The sequence below is a fragment of the Trichomycterus rosablanca genome, chromosome 18, assembly GCF_030014385.1.
Source record: "Trichomycterus rosablanca isolate fTriRos1 chromosome 18, fTriRos1.hap1, whole genome shotgun sequence".
NCBI lineage: Eukaryota > Metazoa > Chordata > Actinopteri > Siluriformes > Trichomycteridae > Trichomycterus > Trichomycterus rosablanca.
This window is the reverse complement of record NC_086005.1, coordinates 20872862-20899970: the sequence shown is the minus strand read 5'-3', so window position 1 is coordinate 20899970 and position 27109 is coordinate 20872862. Positions and strand designations below refer to the sequence as shown.

The window sequence follows — 27109 nt, the reverse complement described above, 5'->3', positions numbered from 1 at the left end:
CCACACACTACATCAAATTGGTCTGCATGGCTGTCACCCCAGAAGGAAGCCTCTTCTGAAGTCTCTACACAAGAAAGCCCGCAAACAGTTTGCTGAAGACATGTCAACAAAGGACATGGATTACTGGAACCATGTCCTATGGTCTGATGAGACCAAGATTCATTTGTTTGGTTCAGATGGTCTCAAGCATGTGTGGCGGCAATCAGGTGAGGAGTACAAAGATAAGTGTGTCATGCCTACAGTCAAGCATGGTGGTGGGAATGCCATGGTCTGGGGCTGCATGAGTGCAGCAGGTGTTGGGGAGTTACATTTCATTGAGGGACACATGAACTCCAATATGTACTGTGAAATACTGAAGCAGAGCATGATCCCCTCCCTCCGGAAACTGGGTCGCAGGGCAGTGTTCCAGCATGATAATGACCCCAAACACACCTCTAAGACGACCACTGCTTTATTGAAGAGGCTGAGGGTAAAGGTGATGGACTGGCCAAGCATGTCTCCAGACCTAAACCCAATAGAACATCTTTGGGGCATCCTCAAGCGGAGGGTAGAGGAGCGCAGAGTCTCGAATATCCGCCAGCTCCGTGATGTCGTCATGGAGGAGTGGAAAAGCATTCCAGTGGCAACCTGTGAAGCTCTGGTAAACTCCATGCCCAGGAGAGTTAAGGCAGTTCTGGGAAATAATGGTGGCCACACAAAAGATTGACACTTCAGGAACTTTCACTAAGGGGTGTACTCACTTTTGTTGCAGGTGGTTTAGACATTAATGGCTGTATATTGAGTTATTTTGAGGGAAGAATAAATTTACACTGTTATATAAGCTGCACACAGACTACTTTTCATTGTGTCAAAGTGTCATTTTGTCAGTGTTGTCCCATGAAAAGATATACTTAAATATCTGCAGAAATGTGAGGGGTGTACTCACTTTTGTGATACACTGTATATATATATATACAGTGTATCACAAAAGTGAGTACACCCCTCACATTTCTGCAAATATTTCATTATATCTTTTCATGGGACAACACTATAGACATGAAACTTGGATATAACTTAGAGTAGTCAGTGTACAACTTGTATAGCAGTGTAGATTTACTGTCTTCTGAAAATAACTCAACACACAGCCATTAATGTCTAAATATCTGGCAACATAAGTGAGTACACCCCACAGTGAACATGTCCAAATTGTGCCCAAATGTGTCGTTGTCCCTCCCTGGTGTCATGTGTCAAGGTCCCAGGTGTAAATGGGGAGCAGGGCTGTTAAATTTGGTGTTTTGGGTACAATTCTCTCATACTGGCCACTGGATATTCAACATGGCACCTCATGGCAAAGAACTCTCTGAGGATGTGAGAAATAGAATTGTTGCTCTCCACAAAGATGGCCTGGGCTATAAGAAGATTGCTAACATCCTGAAACTGAGCTACAGCATGGTGGCCAAGGTCATACAGCGGTTTTCCAGGACAGGTTCCACTCGGAACAGGCTTCGCCAGGGTCGACCAAAGAAGTTGAGTCCACGTGTTCGGCGTCATATCCAGAGGTTGGCTTTAAAAAACAGACACATGAGTGCTGCCAGCATTGCTGCAGAGGTTGAAGACGTGGGAGGTCAGCCTGTCAGTGCTCAGACCATACGCCGCACACTGCATCAACTCGGTCTGCATGGTCGTCATCCCAGAAGGAAGCTGACGCACAAGAAAGCCCGCAAACAGTTTGCTGAAGACAAGCAGTCCAAGAACATGGATTACTGGAATTCCCTGTGGTCTGACGAGACCAAGATAAACTTGTTTGGCTCAGATGGTGTCCAGCATGTGTGGCGGCGCCCTGGTGAGAAGTACCAAGACAACTGTATCTTGCCTACAGTCAAGCATGGTGGTGGTAGCATCATGGTCTTGGGCTGCATGAGTGTTGCTGGCACTGGGGAGCTGCAGTTTATTGAGGGAAACATGAATTCCAACATGTACTGTGACATTCTGAAACAGAGCATGATCCCCTCCCTTCGAAAACTGGGCCTCATGGCAGTTTTCCAACAGGATAACGACCCCAAACACAACCTCCAAGATGACAACTGCCTTGCTGAGGAAGCTGAAGGTAAAGGTGATGGACTAAACCCAATTGAGCACCTGTGGCGCATCCTCAAGTGGAAGGTGGAGAAGAACAAGCTGTCTAACATCCACCAGCTCCGTGATGTCATCATGGAGGAGTGGAAGAGGATTCCAGTAGCAACCTGTGCAGCTCTGGTGAATTCCATGCCCAGGAGGGTTAAGGCAGTGCTGGATAATAATGGTGGTCACACAAAATATTGACACTTTGGGCACAATTTGGACATGTTCACTGTGGGGTGTACTCACTTATGTTGCCAGATATTTAGACATTAATGGCTGTGTGTTGAGTTATTTTCAGAAGACAGTAAATCTACACTGCTATACAAGTTGTACACTGACTACTCTAAGTTATATCCAAGTTTTATTTCTATAGTGTTGTCCCATGAAAAGATATAATCAAATATTTGCAGAAATGTGAGGGGTGTACTCACTTTTGTGATACACTGTATATACACATATATACACAGTGGGGGAAATAAGTATTTGATCCCCTGTTGATTTTGTAAGTTTACCCCCTTACAAAGACTTGAACAGTCTATAATTTTTATGGAAGGTTTATTTTAACAGAGAGAGACAGAATATCAACAAAAAATCCAGAAAAAAAACATTAAATAAAAGTTATAAATTAATTTGTATTTAATTAAGGGAAATAAGTATTTGATCCCCTACCAACCAGCAAGAATTCTGACCCCCACAGACCGGTTATGTGACCATGAGGCACACAAATTAGTCTTGTATAAAAGACACAGAATCAGTTTCTTCCGTTCAAATCTCTCGACCACCATGGGCAAGACCAAAGAGCTATCAAAGGACGTCAGGGACAAGATTGTAGACCTGCACAAGGCTGGAATGGGCTACAAGACCATCAGCAAGAAGCTTGGTGAGAAAGAGACCACTGTTGGTGCAATAATTCGAAAATGGAAGAAATACAAGATCACAGTCAATCACCCTCGCTCTGGAGCTCCATGCAAGATCTCACCTGGTGGAGTAAGAATGATTCTGAGAAAGGTGAGGTCAGTCCAGAATTACACGGGAGGAGCTTGTCAATGATCTATGATGTGACAGGAGTCTTTTATACAGGGACAGGACTAATTTGTGTGCCTCATAGGCACATAACCGGTCTGTGGGGGTCAGAATTTGTGCTGGTTGGTAGGGGATCAAATACTTATTTCCCTTAATTAAATACAAATTAATTTATAACTTATTTAATGTTTTTTTTCTGGATTTTTTGTTGATATTCTGTCTCTCTCTGTTAAAATAAACCTTCCATAAAAATTATAGACTGTTCAAGTCTTTGTAAGGGGGTAAACTTACAAAATCAGCAGGGGATCAAATACTTATTTCCCCCACTGTGTATATATATATATATATATATATATATATATATATATATATATATATATATATATATATATACACACATACACACACATACACACTACACTGATCAGCCAAAACAACAGAACCACCTCCTTGTTTCTACACACACTGTCCATTTTATCAGCTCCACTTACCATATAGAAGCTGAGAATGATCCACCACCCAAATAATACCTGCTCTGTGGTGGTCCTGACCACTGACGAACAGGGTGAAAGCAGGCTAAAAAAGTATGTAGAGAAACAGATGGACTACAGTCAGTAATTGTAGAACTACAAAGTGCTTTTATATGGTAAGTGGAGCTTACAGTGAGTGGACAGTGTAAATATACGTAGTATTAATAGTCTAAAACACTAGAAATGTTTTGCAGTTTAGGTTTTATAAACATGACAACTCGGCTGCATAATAATTAAAAAATAACTACCTTCAAATTTTATATATGCTGAGTTTTTACAATCTTATATCATATTTTAATAGATAAAGCCCACCAGGATTTATCCGTACAATCATTATCTACTTGGTATTTACATTATTAGTATAATTATGTCGGATTTCCTTATCAAGTTAAGACTGTGTACATTTGCACCCCTGGTTGTCAGTAAACCTTTAATAATCAGAGGATTGTATTGTTCAGGGCTCGCCATATGTGCAAAGCCAAGCAGGGGAGAGCGGGCAGCGGCGGCAGCTGTAATTCATTATGACAGGGATCAAGATAAACCCGAGTGCTGAGGGAACGTAGGGAGGAGAATACAAATCGAGGTGCTGTATCGCCATTGTGTCTTTACCTTCTCATTCTACCTCGGTGTGTGGTTCGCAGCAAAGGATTAGAGCCCGGTGGTCATATTACATCAGCGGAGAAATGTAGTAGCTGTCCTATATACCCCCCATCTATCTCCCGATAATAAAGATGGAAAGGAATCCGATTCCCTGCACAGATCGCTGCCTAGAGCCTGCTTATCCAGAGGTTCTTTACCTCCACCACCTACACACGAGCCCACAATCCACGCCATCCTTTACCATACCCGACCGTGCAGCCCTGTCTGAACTGAACATGCCTTTGTGGCAGGGAAAGACGTGGACCCATGAATCTGCGCTGTGATCACTCCCCTTTTCCTCTCTGATCCCCTCCCCATCCCGCAGCACCTACCTGACCGCCGGTGTCACATTAAGTGTCCGGGATTTAATGAAACGGTCTTAGCATTATCGCTCCTGTCAGAAGACTGGAGGTGGCGGAAAGGGAGCGTCCTTCATAACGAAGGCCCCTCCAATTACGCAGCTGACAGGACCGGCGATTCATCAGAGACGAGACGGAGGAAGGGAGAGACGGCGGCGGACCAGATGAAGTCCTCCTCTCCTCTTTCTCTTCGCTCGTTAATGAGAACGGGAGGATGAAGCCTCCTCAGGACAAAATGGCTGCAAGCGAATAGATGATGAATGGGTTCAAAACTGTTTGGACGCCCGACCATGAGTTTGATAGAGATTATATTCTTAAATTATGGCCATTAGTAAGGAGTTGGCACTAGGGCTGCACGATATTGGAAAAAACTGACATTGCGATTTTTTTCCCCCTGCGATATATATTGCGATATTAAAAAAATGCAGGCATTTTCACCACATTAATAATATTTTTTATTTTATTTATTTATTTATTTTTTTACCCCTTTTTCTCCCCTTTTAGCGCATCCAATTGTTCAATTAGCATCGTGCTTCCTCTCTGTCTATGCCGAACCCTGCCCTGACGGAGGTGATTGAAGCTAACCCGTATCCCCTCCGAAACATGAGCAGCAGCCAGATGCATCTTTGCCACCCACACATTGACGAGTTTGGCGCCACCCAGCGTTGCATGCGGAGAGACACACCCTAAGGGCACCCTCTCCCATCTCTGTGTAAGCGCCTCCAATCAGCCGGCAGAGAACGCAATCGCATTCTGACAGAGAGAGACCCACATCCGGTTCTTTGTCCCACCCCCCATATGAGCAACCGGCCAATCGTTGCTCATATAGCCACTCGGCTTCGAACCGGTAAAGCAAGGCTGGATTCGATACCACGTTCTCAGAATCCAGCCCTGGTTGCAGCGCGTCTCTTTTTACTGCTGCGCCACCTGAGCGGCCATAATATTAATAATATTAATAATGCATATATCTTACTCTAAATAAGGGGCTCATCTGTAAAAAAAACAAAAAACAAAAAAAGGGTGGTGCCTACAAGAGATACAAAAGATTATGACAAGCTACATCTTTGTACTCGGTTGAAACTGAGCATTAAACTAAGAAAGCTTCAATATCACATGAGGGAATTAACAGGATTGACAAAATGGGTCATTTAATATTTTATTTCACAATCAAAACCTCTTCAAGTAGTAAACATTATTTTAAAAAAAACTATACAAACAAAAGAGCAGCTATACACCTGTTCCAAACCCGAGATGCCTTACTAAGCTCACTACTGAGGCATCTTAATATTTCAATGTTATTTTGACACGAGTGAGAATCGGAAGCGTCCTTAGTGATGAAGGCAATCCCAGAATTCATTGCGGCATCTCATCTCTCACAGAAAAATAAACATGGCTGATGGTGCGGACAAAGTTATTTTCAAACGGAAATAAATAATTATTGATTTTTAACGAGTTTTTATTTGCAAGTTTGGGCTCGTCAGCAAATTTAATGGCAAGATGCTAAATGCTAAACGCGAAACCCGATGGAATCGCTAAGTAGCGCGTTCGAATAACCTGCCTTATAAAAGTCAATGACTTATTAGAATCCTCTCTACTGAGGCAGCTGCCTATGTAGGCAGTAAGACAGCAAGGCAGCTCACTAGGTTTTCGAACGCACTGGTAGATACGTCATGGAAAATGAGAACGGTGTGAATTTTTGTTTTGTGTCAAGCAGCAAAAAAGTTGTAGCATGACGTATTTGATTTAATTTGCATTAAGTGACATTGCACTAAGTGACTATTGCGCATGCACACATCGCGATGACGATGCTGAAACGATATATCGTGCAGCCCTAGTTGGCACCTTACTTCGCTGTTTGTAGCATTATGTTAGTCTCCATTTTTCTAGGGCTTTCTGTGGGTCCAGTTTTCCTGGAATCACTGGGCGCAATGCAGTAACACACCCCCGGACAGGACGCCAATCCATCGCAGGGCCACATTCATTTATTCATTCACTCATTCAATCAATCATTAATGCATTCATTCATGCATTCACACATTCATTTAATTCACTCATTCATTCATGCATGCATTTATTCATTCACTCATTCATTCATGCATTTATTCATTCACTCATTCATTCATTCACTCACTCATTCATTCATTCATTTACTCACTCATACATTTATTCATGCATTCATTCATTCACTCATTCATGCATTCATTTATTCCATCTTAAGTCTTTGGCTATGTTTATACATTCATGCATTCATTCAATCAATCATTTATTCATTAATTCATGCATTTATTCACTCATACATTCATTGATGCATTTATTCATTCACTCATGCATTCATTCACTCATGCATTCATTCACTCATGCACTTATTCATTCACTCATTCACCCATTCATTCATTCATGCATGCATTTATTCATTCACTCATTCATGCATTCATTTATTCCAGCTTAAGTATTTGGCTATGTTTATACATTCAGGCATTCATTCATGCATTTATTCATTCATTTACTCACTCATACATTTATTCATGCATTCATTCATTCATGCATTTATTCATTCCAGCTTAAGTCTTTGGCTATGTTTATACATTCATGCATTCATTCAATCAATCATTTATTCATTAATTCATGCATTTATTCATTCACTCATTCACTCATGCACTCATTCATTCACTCATGCATTCACTCATGCATTCATTCATTCACTCATTCACCCATTCATTCATTCATGCATGCATTTATTCATTTACTCATTCATGCATTCATTTATTCCAGCTTAAGTATTTGGCTATGTTTATACATTCAGGCATTCATTCATTCACTCATACATTCATTCATTCATCCATCCATCCATCCACCGTCAAGTTTTACCACCACTTCATCCCATTCAGGGTCACTGTTGGTGCAATTCACTGGGCGAAAGGTAGTAAACACCCCAGACAGGTAGCCAGTCCATCACAGGGAAAACACACACACATATACACATACAGTGTATATACACATACACTTATACCTAGGGGTGATTTTAATATCTCAGTATTAATTAGCTGCATGTCTTTGGACTGTGTGAGGAAACCGGAGCACCCAGAGGAAACCCACACGGACACAGGGAGAACAAGCAAAGCCCACACAGAAAGAAGGACTTGGACTGTGAGGTGACAGTGCTACCCACGCCACCCAGACATAGTAAATCACGCCTGTATGCAGACACCCGGCCGGTCTCTGGAATCACAGGGGATTCAAACCCTACATCCCAGCAGAGGTGTGCTAGCACAGTAATACACTTCTTCCTCGGCCTTTGGTCCGTTCGGTTGCGGGGTCGGCTCTCGGCGGATCATGATCCGCATCGATTTGGCACAATTTTTACGCCGGATGCCCTTCCTGACACGACTCTCCCTATTTTATCCGGGCTTGGGACCGGCACTACAATGCACTGGTTTGTGCATCTAGCGGCTAGGTATCTATAGGACAATTCAGTGTTTCCAATTAGCCTGGTGGCATGTTTTTGGACTGTTGGCGGAAACCGGAGCACCCGGAGGAAACCCACGCGGACACGGGGAGAACATAGCATAGTAACACAATTAATATCCATTTCCTACAAGCTAACACAGCCAACCAGCAAGCGCAACCTCACTGTAAATATTAAAAATATTAATACGTTTATTTATTGATTTATTAACTGACAGTCATTATTGCAATTCTTACAAGAAGAATGCTAGATTTTTGTGACCTTCCTCACTCGGTATGTGCATGTGTGCATCATGTGAAGGCTGCTTATTAAACAACCCACTTCCCTTGTGGCTCAGGGGCCTCTCATACCCTTCCGGCCCCCAAACATACACAATCCAACGTGGAAGCGCTTGCTTCCTCTGCGAATGGTAAACCATTTCAACTAATATAGACAGCAGCTATAAACAGCATTCTAAAACCACCCGAAAATGCAGCTTAAGTCTTTGGCTATGTTTATACTTTCATGTTGATTCAATTGAGCCTGACATGATTATTCAAATATCTAAATATCCAAACTAAATTGAATGAGTAAGTCAAAGTACTGCAGCTAAAACACTGAGGTAATCTTGGTACAAATCAACTTGTACCCCCATTCAAAAACCATGGACATTATCCAAGCTTGCACCCACAACAGCCTCCACTCTTTTGGTAAATCTTTCCACAAGATTTCAAGTACGTCTGTGTAACCAATTGTTACATTCATGACAGAAGCGGTAATTACTAATTAAACACGGTTCATCAGTTTACAAGTTATATCAAACACAGTCATGGACAATTTAGTATCTCCAATTCACCTCACTTGCATGTCTTTGGACTGTGGGAGGAAACCGACGCAGACATGAGGAGAACGTGCAAACTCCATACAGAAAGGACCCGGACCGCTCCGTCTGAGGATCGAACCCAGGACCTTCTCCTAGCTCCCAATTAATATGCCAATTCATTTCATTAATGTTCAGTGGACCTGAGGTCAGGGCTTGTGCAGGCCACTGGATTGGTTTTTATGGACCTTGCTTTAGGCAAGTGAAACAGACAACAGCCATCACTAAAGTTCAAAGCATGTAATAGCTGTTATTATTGATTTAATATGTGTTAGCTATGGGTGTTGGTGAAACACCAGAACTTAATAAATAGGAGGGACGTCCACATACTTTTGCGGCGATAACCGACAGCGCATTTTTCTGGCATTTAATTTTGTGCATTTTCTCCCAATTTAGTGCATTTGTCAAGTGCGCAATCCACTGACCCATTCTTATTCGCCCACACTTCGGTGTATTCGCCCATGAGGTCAGTTTCGTGCACGGAGAATCCACTTCTGTACAGGCGCCTCAGGCTCCTTAACCTGTAAGTGCATTTTGACCTACATGTAAACACACCTGTTACGATTATGATCACTTATTCTTGGTCTAATTAGTATTAGACTGTTTTCTTACTCAGATAACTGAAAAGCATTAGTGCAGATGAAAAACTGGTTCAAACGCACATCTGTAATTTGTATATGGTCTTAAATCCTCTCATACGTAACACCAAAGAACAATAACTAATTCATATCAGACATTCCAGAAATGCTGGGTGCAAACAGGGAACATCCTGGACAAGACACCACATATTCACTCTTTTATACACCCACCTAGAGAGGGCAGTTCTCTGTATTTGAGATGCCATATCCCAGACACAAAAGATCAGACCATGGTCCTGGGGTTGTGCCCAAACCATCAAAATGTAAAGCAGCAGGAAGCCAGACTACACAACCATCAAGAGACACCCAAGTTAAAAAGCAAGCCAATGGCACAAGTGCCCAAACAAACAAATGTGATTTTTTATAATCGGCACTGCAGATACCATTACTCGGGTTGAAGTAATAAATCTGATTAGCCCTGCTGCGTGTACGATGTTTTTCTTTCCACCTCATTATTCAGGCCAAGTCCTCTTACTCTTCTCCTGCCCTGAAAGCCAGACTCATTCAAATATGCCCGCAGGCGGAACAAGACAACGCTTAGAGCACTGGCTGATTTGATAGTATGGCAAGCCAGTCACAATTAACATGGACACATCCAGTGTATTTTTTTTACCATTATAGCAGGCATGTCCAACGTCAAGTACGTAGACCGATCAGCCATAACTTGAAAACCACCTCCTTGTTTCTACACTCACTGTGCATCTTTACTTACTACATTTTGTTGTTCTACAATTACTGACTGTAGTCAGCCCCCTTTCATGCTGTTCTTCAATGGTCAGGACTCTCCCAGGACCACCACAGAACAGGTATTATTTGGGTGGTGGGTCATTCTCAGCACTGCAGTGACACTGACATGGTGGTGGTGTGTTAGTGTGTGTTGTGTTGGTATGAGTGGATAAGACACAGCAGCGCTGATGGAGTTTTTAAACACCTCACTGTCACTGCTGGACTGAGAATAGTCCACGGACCAAAAACATCCAGCCAACAGCGCCCCGTGACCAATGATAAAGGTCTAGAAGATGACCAACTCAAACAGCAGCAACAGATGAGCGATCCAACTACGTAGGAGTGTCTAATAGAGTGGACAGTGAGTGGACACGGTATTTAAAAACAGACTAAAACACCACCACCATGTCATTGTCACTGCAGTGCTGAGAATAATCCACCACCTAAATTATACCTGCTCTGTGGTGGTCCAGCCAGTAATTGTAGAAGTGGAGCTGATAAAATGGACAGTGCGTGTAGAAACAAGGAGGTGGTTTTAATGTTATGGCTGATCAGACAAAAAGTTTGTACACCCCCGTCTTACATTATGTGCAAAACCCGGCTGTAGAATGGTGCTGTTCCAAACTGCAACTTCAGCTTTTTGCACTTACTTCCCAATATTGCAGCCAGAAAGCCCTGGGGCAGCTTTAAGTGGAAAAAGAATATGCAATATTGATCAGGAGAAAATGCTGCAAACGGGCAAACGAAGCGGCTTCTAAATGGCCGTCCTTAGTCAGAATGCAGCGAACTCAAAGGCGCTCCTCACAATCGAGGAAATTTAAAGACATTTTTATGCTTCTGCAAAATGACTCAATGATAATTTGGTGAAAGCTGAAAGTACAATCCTATTCACTAAGAACTGACTGACATTTGAAAAATGAGAATGTGGGGTCGATCTGACCCTGAAGGACGAGCACATTGACATGGGCCGAGTCAGAAAACAGGTTAGTAATGCACAAAGAGATGGCATATAACCAGCTATAAAAGGGGAAAGCAACCTTTCTGCTCTGATTTAACAGCGAGCTCTTCATACAGGAGCCTAAATTGAGTTTACGCGCTATTTTGCGGTGCTTGATGTGGGTCTAAGGTCGGTGGAAATGCCCTAATTGCTAAACTTGAGCATGCTAGCTAGACAAAAGACAAGCTCTTGGTAAAGGGGGAAAAATTATGCTTGTGATTATGACTGACACAGTTACCCAATGTGTTCCTATGTGCTGTGTTCCTATCCTTATGCCACCTAATAAAAGAGTAGAGTAGTAAACTATTGGTTTTAGTACTACAACCCTAAATCAGAAAAAGTTACCATTCCTGCATTTCAGACCTGCAACACAGGGGAAAAAACTAAATAATGATGTGATTCCAAACCGGTGATTGTAATCATGGTTTGGTACAAAAGCAGCATCCAAGAAAAGGCCGAGTCTTTGATGAGCAAAGATGATCAGAGGATCTCCAGTTTGTCAACAAATGTGTGAGAAAATGATTGAAATGTTTAAAACAATGTACCTCAAAGAAAGATTGGAAGGGATTTGCATATTTCTCCCTCTACAGTGCATAATGTCATTAAACCATTCAAGGAATTTCAGTGCGTAAAGGACAAGGGCGCGAGCTTAAGCTGAACGCCCGTGATCTTTCATCCCTCAGACGGCACTGCATCAAGAACCGCCACTCAACAATAGCTGATATAACCACATGGGTGAGGGATTACTTTGGCAAACCTTTGTCAAGCACTAAAATACAGAGTTACATGCACAAATGCCATTTAAAACTTTACTGTGCAAAAAAGAAGCCTTATGTTAACCATGTCCAGAAGCGGCGTCGACTTCTCTGGGCCGGGAGGCATCTAGGATGGACCATCACACAGTGGAAACGTGTATTGTGGTCGGATGAATCAGCATTCCAGGTCTTTTTCGGAAAAAAAATGGACGCTGTGTGCTCTGGACCAAAGACAAAATGGACCATCCAGACTGTTATCAGCAACAAGTCGTAAAGCCAGGGGCTGTCATGGTATGGGGCTGTGTCAGTGCCCTTGGTAAAGGTCATTTACACTTCTGTGATGGCAGCATTAATGCAGAAAAGTACATTGAGATCTTAGAGCAACATATGCTGCCTTCAAGACGTCATCTTTTCCAGGGACGTCCATGCATTTTTCAACAAGACGATGCAAAACCACATGCTGCACATGTTACAAAGGCATGGCTGTGAAAGAAGAGGGTACGGGTACTGGACTGGCCTGCCTGCAGTCCTGACCTGTCCCCAATAGAGAATGTGTGGAGAATTTTGAAACCAAAAACGGCGACCCCGTACTGTTGCACATCTTAAGACGTGTTTGCAGGAAGAATGGGACAAAATAAAAGCTGAAACACTTAATCACTTGGTCTCCTCGGTGCCAAAACGTCTTTTAAGTGTGGTGATAAGGAATGGCAACATTACAAAACGTGAAATATCTCAGGTTCATCCTGTCTGCAATCAAATAAAGGTCAAAGTAAATGTAAGAAACTGTGTTTTTTGTATTATTTGTATTTTCCATGCTGTTTCAACTTTTTCTGATTTGGGGTTGTATTTAGACATACTTAGTGTGTATTATGTGATTTGGGACACATGTTAAATTTAGCCTTCTATTTCAAGAACGCAAACATATCCTAATCAGCCCAATCGCCCAAAATAACCCCATGCAATCCCAAACTGTCCAACTGACCCAAAATTATCTATTATTATGGGTTAGGTTAGAGCTGGATTTTTGCCCTCTCAAATAACACAAACGTGTGATTATTTAGTGACCTGAAATAGCCCAACATAGATCAATTTCAAATGACCCCAAGTAACCCAATTATCCCTAATAATCCAACCCTTTGCTCATTCAGCTACAGAGACAGATTTGCTAGGTATTAGTGTTCAATGCACAGATAAGTGAAAACAATGTACTCACCCAGTTCGTCCCAGAGCTGGCGGTATTTGTCCGTCATAGTGGTGCCCTGCTGTCTCCAAAGTGCTAACCGTGGGTCTGCCATAAACTGCTCTGTGATCAGCGTCAGCATGCGGGCCCCATTCGAGTCTCGCATTTTCAGCATCTCCCGCACCTACAGAGCACACACATACAGAGCGTGTAAAACCAACGGAACTGAGATCAGGGCAAAAGAAAGAAAGGCATCCATGTGTGTGTTTCATTAACGCAAGGTCACCTGCCAGGACAGGATCACACAAAATGAGGACAGAAATGTAATGGTTTAATAACAGTGCTGAATGTAATGGGGCAGAGGTGCTAGATGTTGCTCTGTACTCAATAGTAGATTCAAGATTAGTCCAATAAGAAATAGCAGGACTCAATAACAGGAATGCTGGATGGAATTTGTGAGCAGTAGCACTGGACCACACAGACCTGGCAAGAATACAGAAAGGAAGCTGACCAGATGCCACTGGACTACACAATCACTTGGAAACTCGGAATACAAAAGAATGAATGAGTGCAACTCAGCCAGCTACTCAATCCACCAGCAGGTCTAGAAAGAGACAAGAGGGACTCAGAAAACACATAGCAACTACCAAAATCTAAAAAGGTGCCACGGCACCAATAAAATTAAATAGATAGAATAGAGAGGAATCGGTACTGCTTTGGACTGTGGGAGGAAACCGGAGCACCCGGAGGAAACCCACGCACACACGGGGAGAAAATACAAACTCCACACAGAAAGGACCCGGACCGCCCCACCTGGGGATCGAACCCAGGACGTTCTTGCTGTGAGGCGACAGTGCTACCCACTTAGCCACCGTGCCGCCCTGCTTTATCAGGTAATGCCTTAAAGCAGGTTTTGATAAAACGTCACTTATGCGTTATCAACCTGCCTCCTGCCCTTCCCCATTGCCATGGTGGGTCCGGATACAGGTGGCGCAGCAGTAAAAACACACGCTGGAACCACATAAACAACGACTGGCCTGTTATTCAGATAGGGGTGGGATATTAAAGCCGGATAGGGACTCTCTCATAACTGATGCAATTACGACCTCTGCCGGCCGATTGATGGCGCCTGCACAGAGACGGGAAAAGAGTACTGTCAGGGTGCGTCTCTCCGTACACAGAGCTGATCCGCATATATGCACTCGTCAAAGTGTAGGTGACAAGATGCATACGGCTGCTGCCCACATGTCGGAGGGCGAATGTTAGGTTCGTTCGGGCAATTGGACGCGCTAAAGGGGAGAAAATGCATTAACAAACAAAAAAATATATAGAAACTGTAAGGAAGGGAGGAGTTGTTACTGGACATGTCTGAGAGACTAAGAGCAAGCTTATAGTCTGGATTTAGCTCAATCCGATTTCCACCTTTTTGGACCACTTGAAGAAGCTTTAAGGGGAAGAAGATTTTCATGTGGTGATGTGAAAGCAGTGGTGCATCATATATTGCTGATGGCACTAAAAAGTTGGTACGACGCTGGGAAGAAATGCATCAGAAGTTACAAAAAAAAGTGCTATACATTAATAGACAAATATTAGAACCAAGAACAGAACGTAGACGTCTTGCTGTCCCACCTTGGAGAAAAGGAGGTTGAGCTGCTTGCCCGAGCCATGGTAGCCCCCTTGTGACAGAAAGAGTTTGACCTGTTCCTGGACCTGCTCTTCGTCCAGATGCCAGCAGTTCTCATCGTCCACACTGGCCCCTGCTGTAGGATCCGGAGCCCCTAAAACGAGCACACACACACACACACACACAAGCAATTAAGTTTCCACTTCACAAATATAGGAATGGATTCAAATGAAATGAGTCAGCCATACACAACAACCACCTCCTTGTTTCTACACTCACTGTCCATCTTACCATATAGTAGCACTTTGTAGTTCTACAATTACTGACTGTAATCCATCTGTTTCTCTGCATGCTTTGTTAGCCCCGTTTAATGCTGTTCTTCAATGGTCAGGACCCCCACAGGACCACTACAGAGCAGGTATTATTTAGGTGGTGGATGATTCTCAGCACTGCAGTGACACTGACATGGTGGTGGTGTGTTAGTGTGTGTTGTGCTGGTATGAGTGGATCAGACACAGCAATGCTGATGGAGTTTTTAAACACCTCACTGTCACTGCTGGACTGAGAATAGTCCACCAACCAAAAAAAAAATCCAGCCAACAGCACCCCATGGGCAGCATCCTGTAACCCACTGATGAAGGTCTAGAAGATGACCAACTCAAACAGCAGCAATAGATGAGTGACTCTGACTTTACATCTACAAGGTGGACCAACTAGGTAGGAGTGTCTAATAGTGTGTTTAAAAACTCCAGCAACACTGCTGTGTCTGATCCACTCATACCAGCAAAACACACACTAACACACCACCACCATGACATCTTCACTGCAGTGCTGAGAATCATCCAGCACCCAAATAATACCTGCTCTGTGGGGGTCGTGTGGGGGTCCTGACCATTGAAGAACAGGGTAAAAGCAGGCTAAAAATGTATGTAGAGAAACAGATGGACTACAGTTAGTAATTGTAGAACTAAAAAGTGCTTCTATATGGTAAGTGGAGGTGATATTATTTATTTCACAGAGCTCCCCAGGATAGAATTGAGGCTCCAGTGGTTGCTAAATGATCTACAGCAGCGGGATTTTCCACTAAATTCGGTGTTAATCCAGTCCAGACAGAGTATGACTGTCTGGGTTTAAAAGAGCAAGGTTGTGACTCAAATTTGCACACGGGCGAACGAGGAAGCCCCGCCAGCCGAACGGCAAGAAGATTTCGATGGTTTAAACGCTTACAGTCTGGTTATAAAGATTTACAAAGCACCACATCAAATCAACTTCCTGCATTCCAACTGTGACCTCACACAGCCCTGCCTTGATGAAAGCTCTTCCTCTCTCCCTACCCCACCCACCACTGCTCCAAAACGTGCCATTTAACGGCCTCTTTTTTTCCATAATTGGAACATCCGCTTTACATTTCCCCTTCCCGACAGAAGTGAAATATAATACCGGGCATTGTGCCTCATGCAGACATGATGGGAGTAGCCAGACCGAGTCTTTTGCCCTCTGAGGTTAGCATCACTGCAGCCAGGGGACATGCCAGGCTAACAACAAGAGTGGACTCGGTCTCAGTAACAGACATCCCAAGTTGCAAAAACTCATTTCAGGGAGGTACCCCCAGACTCGGACCTCGACCGCCCAAGCCCAAAAAAAAAAAAGCTACAAAACCTCTCGCATATACCAAAGGATATGGGTGATAACTGAGCTACTAAGCTAACTGTTCACGTCACAAACACATTAATGTGTACTACACAGTGCACTAGATTGTATATTAGAAAATATTTTATGTTCCTTACTTAGTGCACTAGATAGTGTACTAGATGTTTCTTACATAATGCTTTAGATAGCGCATTAGTTAACGGATTTAGGTTCCCTACATAGTGCACTAAATTGTATATCAGATAACGGATTTATGTTCCCTACATAGTGCACTAGATAGTATTTTAGATATGAATTTATGTTCCCTACGTAGTGCACTAGATACTGAATTAGACAATTGGTTAATGTTCCCTACACAGTGCACTAGATTGTATGTCAGATCACGGATTTATGTTCCCTACACAGTGCACTAGATTGTATATCAGATCACAGATTTATGTTCCCTACACAGTGCACTAGATTGTATATCAGATCACGGATTTATGTTCCCTACACAGTGCACTAGATTGTATATCAGATCACGGATTTATGTTCCCTACACAGTGCACTAGATTGTACATCAGATCACGGATTTATGTTCCCTACACAGTGCACTAGATTGTATATCAGATCACGGATTTATGTTCCCTACACAGTGCACTAGATCACGGATTTATGTTCCCTACACAGTGCACTAGATTGTATATCAGATCACGGATTTATGTTCCCTACACAGTGCACTAGATTGTATATCAGATGACGGATTTATGTTCCCTACACAGTGCACTAGATTGTATATCAGATGACGGATTTATGTTTCCTACACAGTGCATTAGATTGTACATCAGATCACGGATTTATGTTCCCTACACAGTGCACTAGATTGTACATCAGATCACAGATTTATAGTCCCTACATAGTGCACTAGATAGTATTTTAGATATGAATTTATGTTCCTTACGTAGTGCACTAGATACTGAATTAGACAATTGGTTAATGTTCACTACACAGTGCACTAGATTGTATATCAGATCACGGATTTATGTTCCCTACACAGTGCACTAGATTGTATATCAGATCACGGATTTATGTTCCCTACACAGTGCACTAGATTGTATATCAGATCACGGATTTATGTTCCCTACACAGTGCACTAGATTGTATATCAGATCACGGATTTATGTTCCCTACACAGTGCACTAGATTGTACATCAGATCACGGATTTATGTTCCCTACACAGTGCACTAGATTGTATATCAGATCACGGATTTATGTTCCCTACACAGTGCACTAGATTGTATATCAGATCACGGATTTATGTTCCCTACACAGTGCACTAGATTGTATATCAGATAACGGATTTATGTTCCCTACACAGTGCACTAGATTGTATATCAGATCACGGATTTAGGTTCCCTACACAGTGCACTAGATTGTATATCAGATCACGGATTTATGTTCCCTACACAGTGCACTAGATTGTATATCAGATCACGGATTTATGTTCCCTACACAGTGCACTAGATTGTATATCAGATCACGGATTTAGGTTCCCTACACAGTGCACTAGATTGTATATCAGATCACGGATTTATGTTTCCTACACAGTGCACTAGATTGTATATCAGATCACGGATTTATGTTCCCTACACAGTGCCCTAGATTGTATATCAGATCACGGATTTATGTTCCCTACACAGTGCGCTAGATTGTACATCAGATCACGGATTTATGTTCCCTACACAGTGCACTAGATTGTATATCAGATCACGGATTTATGCTCCCTACACAGTGCACTAGATTGTATATCAGATCACGGATTTAGGTTCCCTACACAGTGCACTAGATTGTACATCAGATCACGGATTTATGTTCCCTACACAGTGCGCTAGATTGTATATCAGATCACGGATTTATGTTCTCTACACAGTGCGCTAGATTGTATATCAGATCACGGATTTATGTTCCCTACACAGTGCACTAGATTGTATATCAGATCACGGATTTATGTTCCCTACACAGTGCGCTAGATTGTATATCAGATCACGGATTTATGTTCCCTACACGGTGCGCTAGATTGTATATCAGATCACGGATTTATGTTCCCTACACAGTGCACTAGATTGTATATCAGATCACGGATTTATGTTCCCTACAGTGCACTAGATTGTATATCAGATCACGGATTTATGTTCCCTACACAGTGCACTAGATTGTATATCAGATCACGGATTTATGTTCCCTACACAGTGCACTAGATTGTATATCAGATCACGGATTTATGTTCCCTACACAGTGCACTAGATTGTACATCAGATCACGGATTTATGTTCCCTACACAGTGCACTAGATTGTATATCAGATCACGGATTTATGTTCCCTACACGGTGCACTAGATTGTATATCAGATCACGGATTTATGTTCCCTACACAGTGCACTAGATTGTATATCAGATGACTGATTTATGTTCCCTACACAGTGCACTAGATTGTATATCAGATCACGGATTTATGTTTCCTACACAGTGCATTAGATTGTACATCAGATCACGGATTTATGTTCCCTACACAGTGCACTAGATTGTACATCAGATCACAGATTTATAGTCCCTACATAGTGCACTAGATAGTATTTTAGATATGAATTAATGTTCCTTACGTAGTGCACTAGATACTGAATTAGACAATTGGTTAATGTTCACTACACAGTGCACTAGATTGTATATCAGATCACGGATTTATGTTCCCTACACAGTGCACTAGATTGTATATCAGATCACGGATTTATGTTCCCTACACAGTGCACTAGATTGTATATCAGATCACGAATTTATGTTCCCTACACAGTGCACTAGATTGTACATCAGATCACGGATTTATGTTCCCTACACAGTGCACTAGATTGTATATCAGATCACGGATTTATGTTCCCTACACAGTGCACTAGATTGTATATCAGATCACGGATTTATGTTCCCTACACAGTGCACTAGATTGTATATCAGATAACGGATTTATGTTCCCTACACAGTGCACTAGATTGTATATCAGATCACGGATTTAGGTTCCCTACACAGTGCACTAGATTGTATATCAGATCACGGATTTATGTTCCCTACACAGTGCACTAGATTGTATATCAGATCACGGATTTAGGTTCCCTACACAGTGCACTAGATTGTATATCAGATCACGGATTTATGTTTCCTACACAGTGCACTAGATTGTATATCAGATCACGGATTTATGTTCCCTACACAGTGCGCTAGATTGTATATCAGATCACGGATTTATGTTCCCTACACAGTGCGCTAGATTGTACATCAGATCACGGATTTATGTTCCCTACGCAGTGCACTAGATTGTATATCAGATCACGGATTTATGCTCCCTACACAGTGCACTAGATTGTATATCAGATCACGGATTTAGGTTCCCTACACAGTGCACTAGATTGTACATCAGATCACGGATTTATGTTCCCTACACAGTGCGCTAGATTGTATATCAGATCACGGATTTATGTTCTCTACACAGTGCGCTAGATTGTATATCAGATCACGGATTTATGTTCCCTACACAGTGCACTAGATTGTATATCAGATCACGGATTTATGTTCCCTACACAGTGCGCTAGATTGTATATCAGATCACGGATTTATGTTCCCTACACGGTGCGCTAGATTGTATATCAGATCACGGATTTATGTTCCCTACACAGTGCACTAGATTGTATATCAGATCACGGATTTAGGTTCCCTACACAGTGCACTAGATTGTATATCAGATCACGGATTTATGTTCCCTACAGTGCACTAGATTGTATATCAGATCACGGATTTATGTTCCCTACACAGTGCACTAGATTGTATATCAGATCACGGATTTATGTTCCCTACACAGTGCACTAGATTGTATATCAGATCACGGATTTATGTTCCCTACACAGTGCGCTAGATTGTACATCAGATCACGGATTTATGTTCCCTACACAGTGCACTAGATTGTATATCAGATCACGGATTTATGTTCCCTACACAGTGCGCTAGATTGTACATCAGATCACGGATTTATGTTCCCTACACAGTGCGCTAGATTGTATATCAGATCACGGATTTATGTTCCCTACACAGTGCGCTAGATTGTATATCAGATCACGGATTTATGTTCCCTACACAGTGCGCTAGATTGTATATCAGATCACGGATTTATGTTCCCTACAGTGCACTAGATTGTATATCAGATCACGGATTTATGTTCCCTACACAGTGCACTAGATTGTACATCAGATCACGGATTTATGTTCCCTACACAGTGCACTAGATTGTATATCAGATCACGGATTTATGTTCCCTACACAGTGCGCTAGATTGTACATCAGATCACGGATTTATGTTCCCTACACAGTGCGCTAGATTGTATATCAGATCACGGATTTATGTTCCCTACACAGTGCTCTAGATTGTATATCAGATCACGGATTTATGTTCCCTACACAGTGCGCTAGATTGTACATCAGATCACGGATTTATGTTCCCTACACAGTGCGCTAGATTGTATATCAGATCACGGATTTATGTTCCCTACACAGTGCGCTAGATTGTATATCAGATCACGGATTTATGTTCCCTACACAGTGCGCTAGATTGTATATCAGATCACGGATTTATGTTCCCTACACAGTGCGCTAGATTGTATATCAGATCACGGATTTATGTTCCCTACACAGTGCGCTAGATTGTATATCAGATCACGGATTTATGTTCCCTACACAGTGCACTAGATTGTACATCAGATCACGGATTTATGTTCCCTACACAGTGCACTAGATTGTACATCAGATCACGGATTTATGTTCCCTACACGGTGCACTAGATTGTATATCAGATCACGGATTTATGTTCCCTACACGGTGCACTAGATTGTATATCAGATCACGGATTTATGTTCCCTACACGGTGCACTAGATTGTATATCAGATCACGGATTTATGTTCCCTACACAGTGCACTAGATTGTATATCAGATCACGGATTTATGTTCCCTACATAGTGCACTAGATAGTATTTTAGATATGAATTTATGTTCCTTACGTAGTGCACTAGATACTGATTTAGACAATTGGTTAATGTTCACTACACAGTGCACTAGATTGTATATCAGATCACGGATTTATGTTCCCTACACAGTGCACTAGATTGTACATCAGATCACGGATTTATGTTCCCTACACAGTGCACTAGATCACGGATTTATGTTCCCTACACAGTGCACTAGATTGTATATCAGATCACAGATTTATGTTCCCTACACAGTGCACTAGATTGTATATCAGATCACGGATTTATGTTCCCTACACAGTGCACTAGATTGTATATCAGATCACGGATTTATGTTCCCTACACAGTGCACTAGATTGTATATCAGATCACGGATTTATGTTCCCTACACAGTGCACTAGATTGTATATCAGATCACGGATTTATGTTCCCTACACAGTGCACTAGATTGTACATCAGATCACGGATTTATGTTCCCTACACAGTGCACTAGATTGTACATCAGATCACGGATTTATGTTCCCTACACGGTGCACTAGATTGTACATCAGATCACGGATTTATGTTCCCTACACGGTGCACTAGATTGTACATCAGATCACGGATTTATGTTCCCTACACAGTGCACTAGATAGTGTATTAGATAACGCATTATTATAAAATTATATTTATTATAAAATGGACAGTGAGTGTAGAAACAAGGAGGTGGTTTTAATGTTATGGCTGATCGGTGTATATGAGAATCTGTGGCTGTGCAGCATCTATAAGTGATGCATTTAAGGTCAGGGCAGTACGTAGGCCACTGCATTTCATCTATAAAATGTATTCAAATTCATCCAAACTGCTGCCACAAAACTGAAAGCGTATGATATTATCTACAGTATTTATTAATGATTTATAATTCATTCTTTACACCTACTAGCAAATAAAATCATGTGGCTGAACCTCAGATATCATTCAAAGATAGAGCAAATGCAGCAAAGAGGAAGTAATTGGGCAATCCCAGGCTTGGCATGTGTGTTTAGCAATATTCTTAAGTACAGGGATGTGGAAGATTACAGCTTGCGACAGGGAAATAAATCCAATAAATCCCCAACATAACTATCCACACTAGATGTACAATTTTATTCTTAGCGTATTATTACACAGTAATGCGTCTCTACGTGATTTCCTTTGCTTGAGAAATCAAAAGCTTTTACCTTTTACCATCCATACTGGGCTGCCACTGCTCCGGCTCCTGCCGTATGTGGCAGCCTAACATTCAAATGTATTCAAATACGAAACTTTTCACGTAACTGAAATTTCAACTTGTGTATGATAATGTTAACATGTCACCCAAGACACGTCATCGGCGTTTGCATATGGCGGTTGGCGTGCGTCATAGCACCGATTTAACGTGTAGAACAAAACCAGCGTCGACGTCTTTATGGACATGTCCCGAGAGGATGTGTGATCCAAGCAAAGCTAAAGAAAAAGGTCAAGTTTAGAGACGCTATCCTCACCACGGTATATATACAATATACACCGATCGAACATAACATTATGACCACCTTCCTAATAATGTGTTGGTCCACCATTCGCTGACAAGACAGCCATGACCCGTCAACGCATGGCCTCCACTAGACCCCTTAAGGTGTGCTGTGGTATCTGGCACCAAGATGTTACCAGCAGAGCCTTTAACTCCTCCGAGTTGTGAGGTGGGGCCTCCATGGATCGGACTTGTTTGTCCAGCATATGCCACAGATGCTCCACTGGATTGAGATCTGGGGAATTTGGAGGCCAAGTCAACACCTCAACCTGAACCATTTTTACTTTGTGTTAGGGCGCATTATTCTGCTGAGAGAGGCCACACCCATCAGGGAATACCGTTTCCATAAAAGGGTGTACATGGTCTCCAACCACGCTTAGTTAGGTGGTACGTGTCAAAGTAACATCCACATGGATGGCAGGACCCAAGGTTTCCCAGCAGAACATTGCCCAAAGCATCACACTGCCTCCGCCAGCTTGCCTCCTTCCCATAGTGCATCCTGGTGCCATGTGTTACCCAAGTAAGCGACGCACGCGCACCCGGCCATCCACGTGATGTATAAGAAAACGTGATTCATCATTCATTTGGAGTGTTCCTGTGGGTATGTCTAAAAATCTAGTAAGCTCTATGCATAGACACATCCTACTTGCACTCCCAGGAAGAAGTCTGAATTCTGTCTAAATTCTAAGATGCCTCATAATGCTGCCTACTAAGAAGCCTTATTGTGCCTTCTAAAGTCTGATGTCTTATTAGAATCCTTTCTACTTAGGCACCAAAGCAGTGGGTTTTCAGACAGACCACATGTCTTTATGGACCTTGTCGTGTGCACAGGACAGTCATGGCTTCCTCCTGTAATTCATTGCAATACACAAAACATCATAGGGACCTTGACTAGCGCGCCTGTGACCGTCTCCCCTTACCGTGTACTTGATTGATCTCGGAGTTCTGCGAGAGGATCTCGTCGGCGAGTTTCTGTGCTGTGGGTAACACCTCGGTGTGGTGCACTGTGATGAGGTACTGGACGAATTTCTGTAACTGGTCACGGTTCATCTGGAAGAGCGTCTCAGAAATGGGCAGGTGCAGCTTGACCTGTTCGGGCCGCCGCACGCGATACAGCGACAAGGCCACCACGTGGGCGCAGTAAAAGATGTCCTTGTTGCCGCAGCCGCACGTCACCGACGTGATCTTGCAGCGGTCGAAGCTGATGGCCACGCTGCACACCACTTCGGGTTCCGTCGCCGTGGCTGGTTCCGTCACCGTGCCGCTGAGATGGAAACCTGAGCGAAAGATAATAAAGAGAGATGCTGTTGAGAACGGTATACTGTCCACATTACATCAACTCAGTTAAAATGTAAATCTGTATTTTAAATATACATCAGACAATAAGAGAATTTGCAGTATAACCATAAAGTACATTTCAATTGTAGAAAGTTTCCTTTTTTTGGGATTACACTTAACCCTGTAACACACATCTACACATAAAAAATGTGTATTTATACAACAGTAAAGGTTTATTGTTGAACTGTTTTTTTTCACCCACACTAGGCGAGTGCATATATGCAAATCAGCCTTGTGTACGGAGAGACACACCCTGATCAACGCACTCCTTCCCCGTCTTTGTGCAGGCACCTTCGATCAGCCAGCAGAGGTCGTAGTTGCATCAGTCATGAGGAGTCCCTATCCGGCTTAATACCCCACCCCTATATGAACAACAGGCCAATCGTTGTTCATGTGGCCGCCTCAGCCCAGGCAGACGTCAGAGCTCAGATTCGATACGATGTATTCGAGATCCCAGCTCTGGTGTGCTAGGGTTTGTTTTTACCGCTACGCCACCTGCACCACAAGACAGTTAAGAATCGGTGCACATGTGCCACGATTCGAATCGGTTATTCATTTAGGATGAATCGATATTCACCAGTGCAGAGGGCACTGGTGCTATTCACCTCGCCTGATTGACGGCACTTCACAAAGTTGCCAGGTAGGGGGTTTTCCAGCCAAATGTATTTATGTGAGGATACTTTCTTTATTTGAATTATTTATTTATTTATATAATGTTAGATTTGTTTTAAAATTTCATTTCAGTTTTTTTACACAATAAGCATTATTTGGCATAGTTTGTACCTAAAAGGGCATTCATTATTTAGATAAATAAAAGATAAGCATGAATACAGTATTTTATTTTATTTTTTAAGAGAAATAATAAAAGGAAACTGTCATAATTTGTCTTCAATTTCATTTTGTTTAAAATAAATAAATAAAGAAAAAAATCGTATCGCATCGTGGGTAGAGTGTATCGTTACATCCCTACACAGAACTGTACATAAATATCTACTTATTTATTTTGATTTTAACCCTGTTTATCTTGTCTTTATATTTTAGGACCATTTTATATTTTCATTTTTATTTTAATGGTTGTGAGGTAGGTTAACTGTACATGAATACACAGTCCTAGAACCCTTGGTCATTATTCCTGTGAGTATTCTCATATCTTCATACACTTCATACAAAATACGAGTCCGAGTCAAGTCACAAGTCTTTAGGCTAGAGTCCGAGTCAAGTCAAGAGTCAATATAATATACACAAAACATATACTGAAAATATAAATCGCAATAAATCACGGCACAGCGGCCAAAATCCAAAACCATATCATAGCCACTGCTTACCTGAGCTTATGTTCTTCCAGATGCTATTAAATTTACAACCGTGTGTTGTTCCATTAGGAATATAATCCGTTATTTTGCAAAAGTGTGCTTATAATTAAAAACCTTCAAACTTAAAACTTCCTCAAACTGTAAAGTAAAACACTAACTCGTTAGAAAGCCAATCAAGCGTTTCATTGACATCTGTGTGACGCAAACTGAATAAATGCAAATAACAGCATTTCTTACTAAAAATTAAAACCAGAAGGTCTGATTGGTTCAGAAAGCGGTTCTTCAACCATTAGTGCCAACTCTGTAGGAGCCTTCCATTCACCTCAGTTGTTCACTACGTAGGGTATTCCACCGTTTTAAGTGAGATTCCAATCCAAAGGTAACAAAAATGTTCAAATGAAGTGAACTTCAACCTGTGTAGGGAGTAGGGAGCGACACTTGATCACTACGCCGGATGCTGGCTGTAACATTTACCCAATGCAAGAGTTTCGGGTTAAGACGGCCGGAGCGTTATTAGAGAGCAGAATATTTATAATAATAATAATTATTAGATCACAAAGCAGTTTTCCACAAGGTAAAAAAAGAGACTTCGATCCTTATATAATATCTGCTCTATTTCTTATATACACCCCCACAAATATTTGTAACAGAAAATCACATGCCCTGGGTTACCAGACAAGCGCTATTCATTAAACAGAACAGGATGGTAAACTGAGGAAGGGAAAACACCAACTCCACATGATAATCTCAGACATCATGAGAAAGGGAGGAAACGGAAGTGAGGGCTTGTATCCCCTGTTTGGCGAACAGATGTGTGTGCATGTGTACGAGTCTGGAGAGGGAAGGGGAGGCGGAGCTGGCAGTTGACTGGCGTGTGCCACTACAAAGGAGAAGCGGAAAACTCCCGACGCTCATTTAAATAGCATTTGAAGTCTGGCCAAGAGAGGCGGGGAAATAAGACGTTGATTAGGAAGTGAAGTAGACGGCAATGAATCACTGCCAGCCAGACGACTCGGAAAAAGACTACGAATCGTATCCTGTTATAAACCGCTATAAGATCAAAGGAAAACGTACAATACAATCTGGACATATTACTGCTCCATACGTGAAACAGACACGGGTGCAACGTGCATCGGTACATTCATTCAATCCTGGGTAGGGTCACGGTGGGTCAGATTTACTGGGCGCGAGGCAGGAAACATCACGGAAAGGTCGGCAGTCTATCAATTGGCAGGACAATTTTACTAGCTCGAGTTGGTATATATATATCACTCTGGAACAGGGTAAATCTGGACTCATCAGACCATATGACCTTCTTCCATTGCTCCAGAGTCCACTCTTCATG

General features: G+C 42.2%; 1 protein-coding gene across 1 annotated transcript in view; it reads right to left on the bottom strand.

Annotated features, from left to right (window-relative positions):
- zswim6 (zinc finger, SWIM-type containing 6) overlaps positions 1-27109 on the bottom strand; it is a 115712-nt gene that overhangs the window by 35976 nt on the left and 52627 nt on the right. The window contains exons 2-4 of the mRNA XM_063014622.1: positions 24034-24390; positions 14902-15050; positions 13306-13456 (exon numbers count right to left, since the gene is read on the bottom strand). Coding sequence (XP_062870692.1) covers positions 13306-13456; positions 14902-15050; positions 24034-24390 — 657 coding nt within the window. The remainder of the gene's footprint in view (positions 1-13305; positions 13457-14901; positions 15051-24033; positions 24391-27109) is intronic.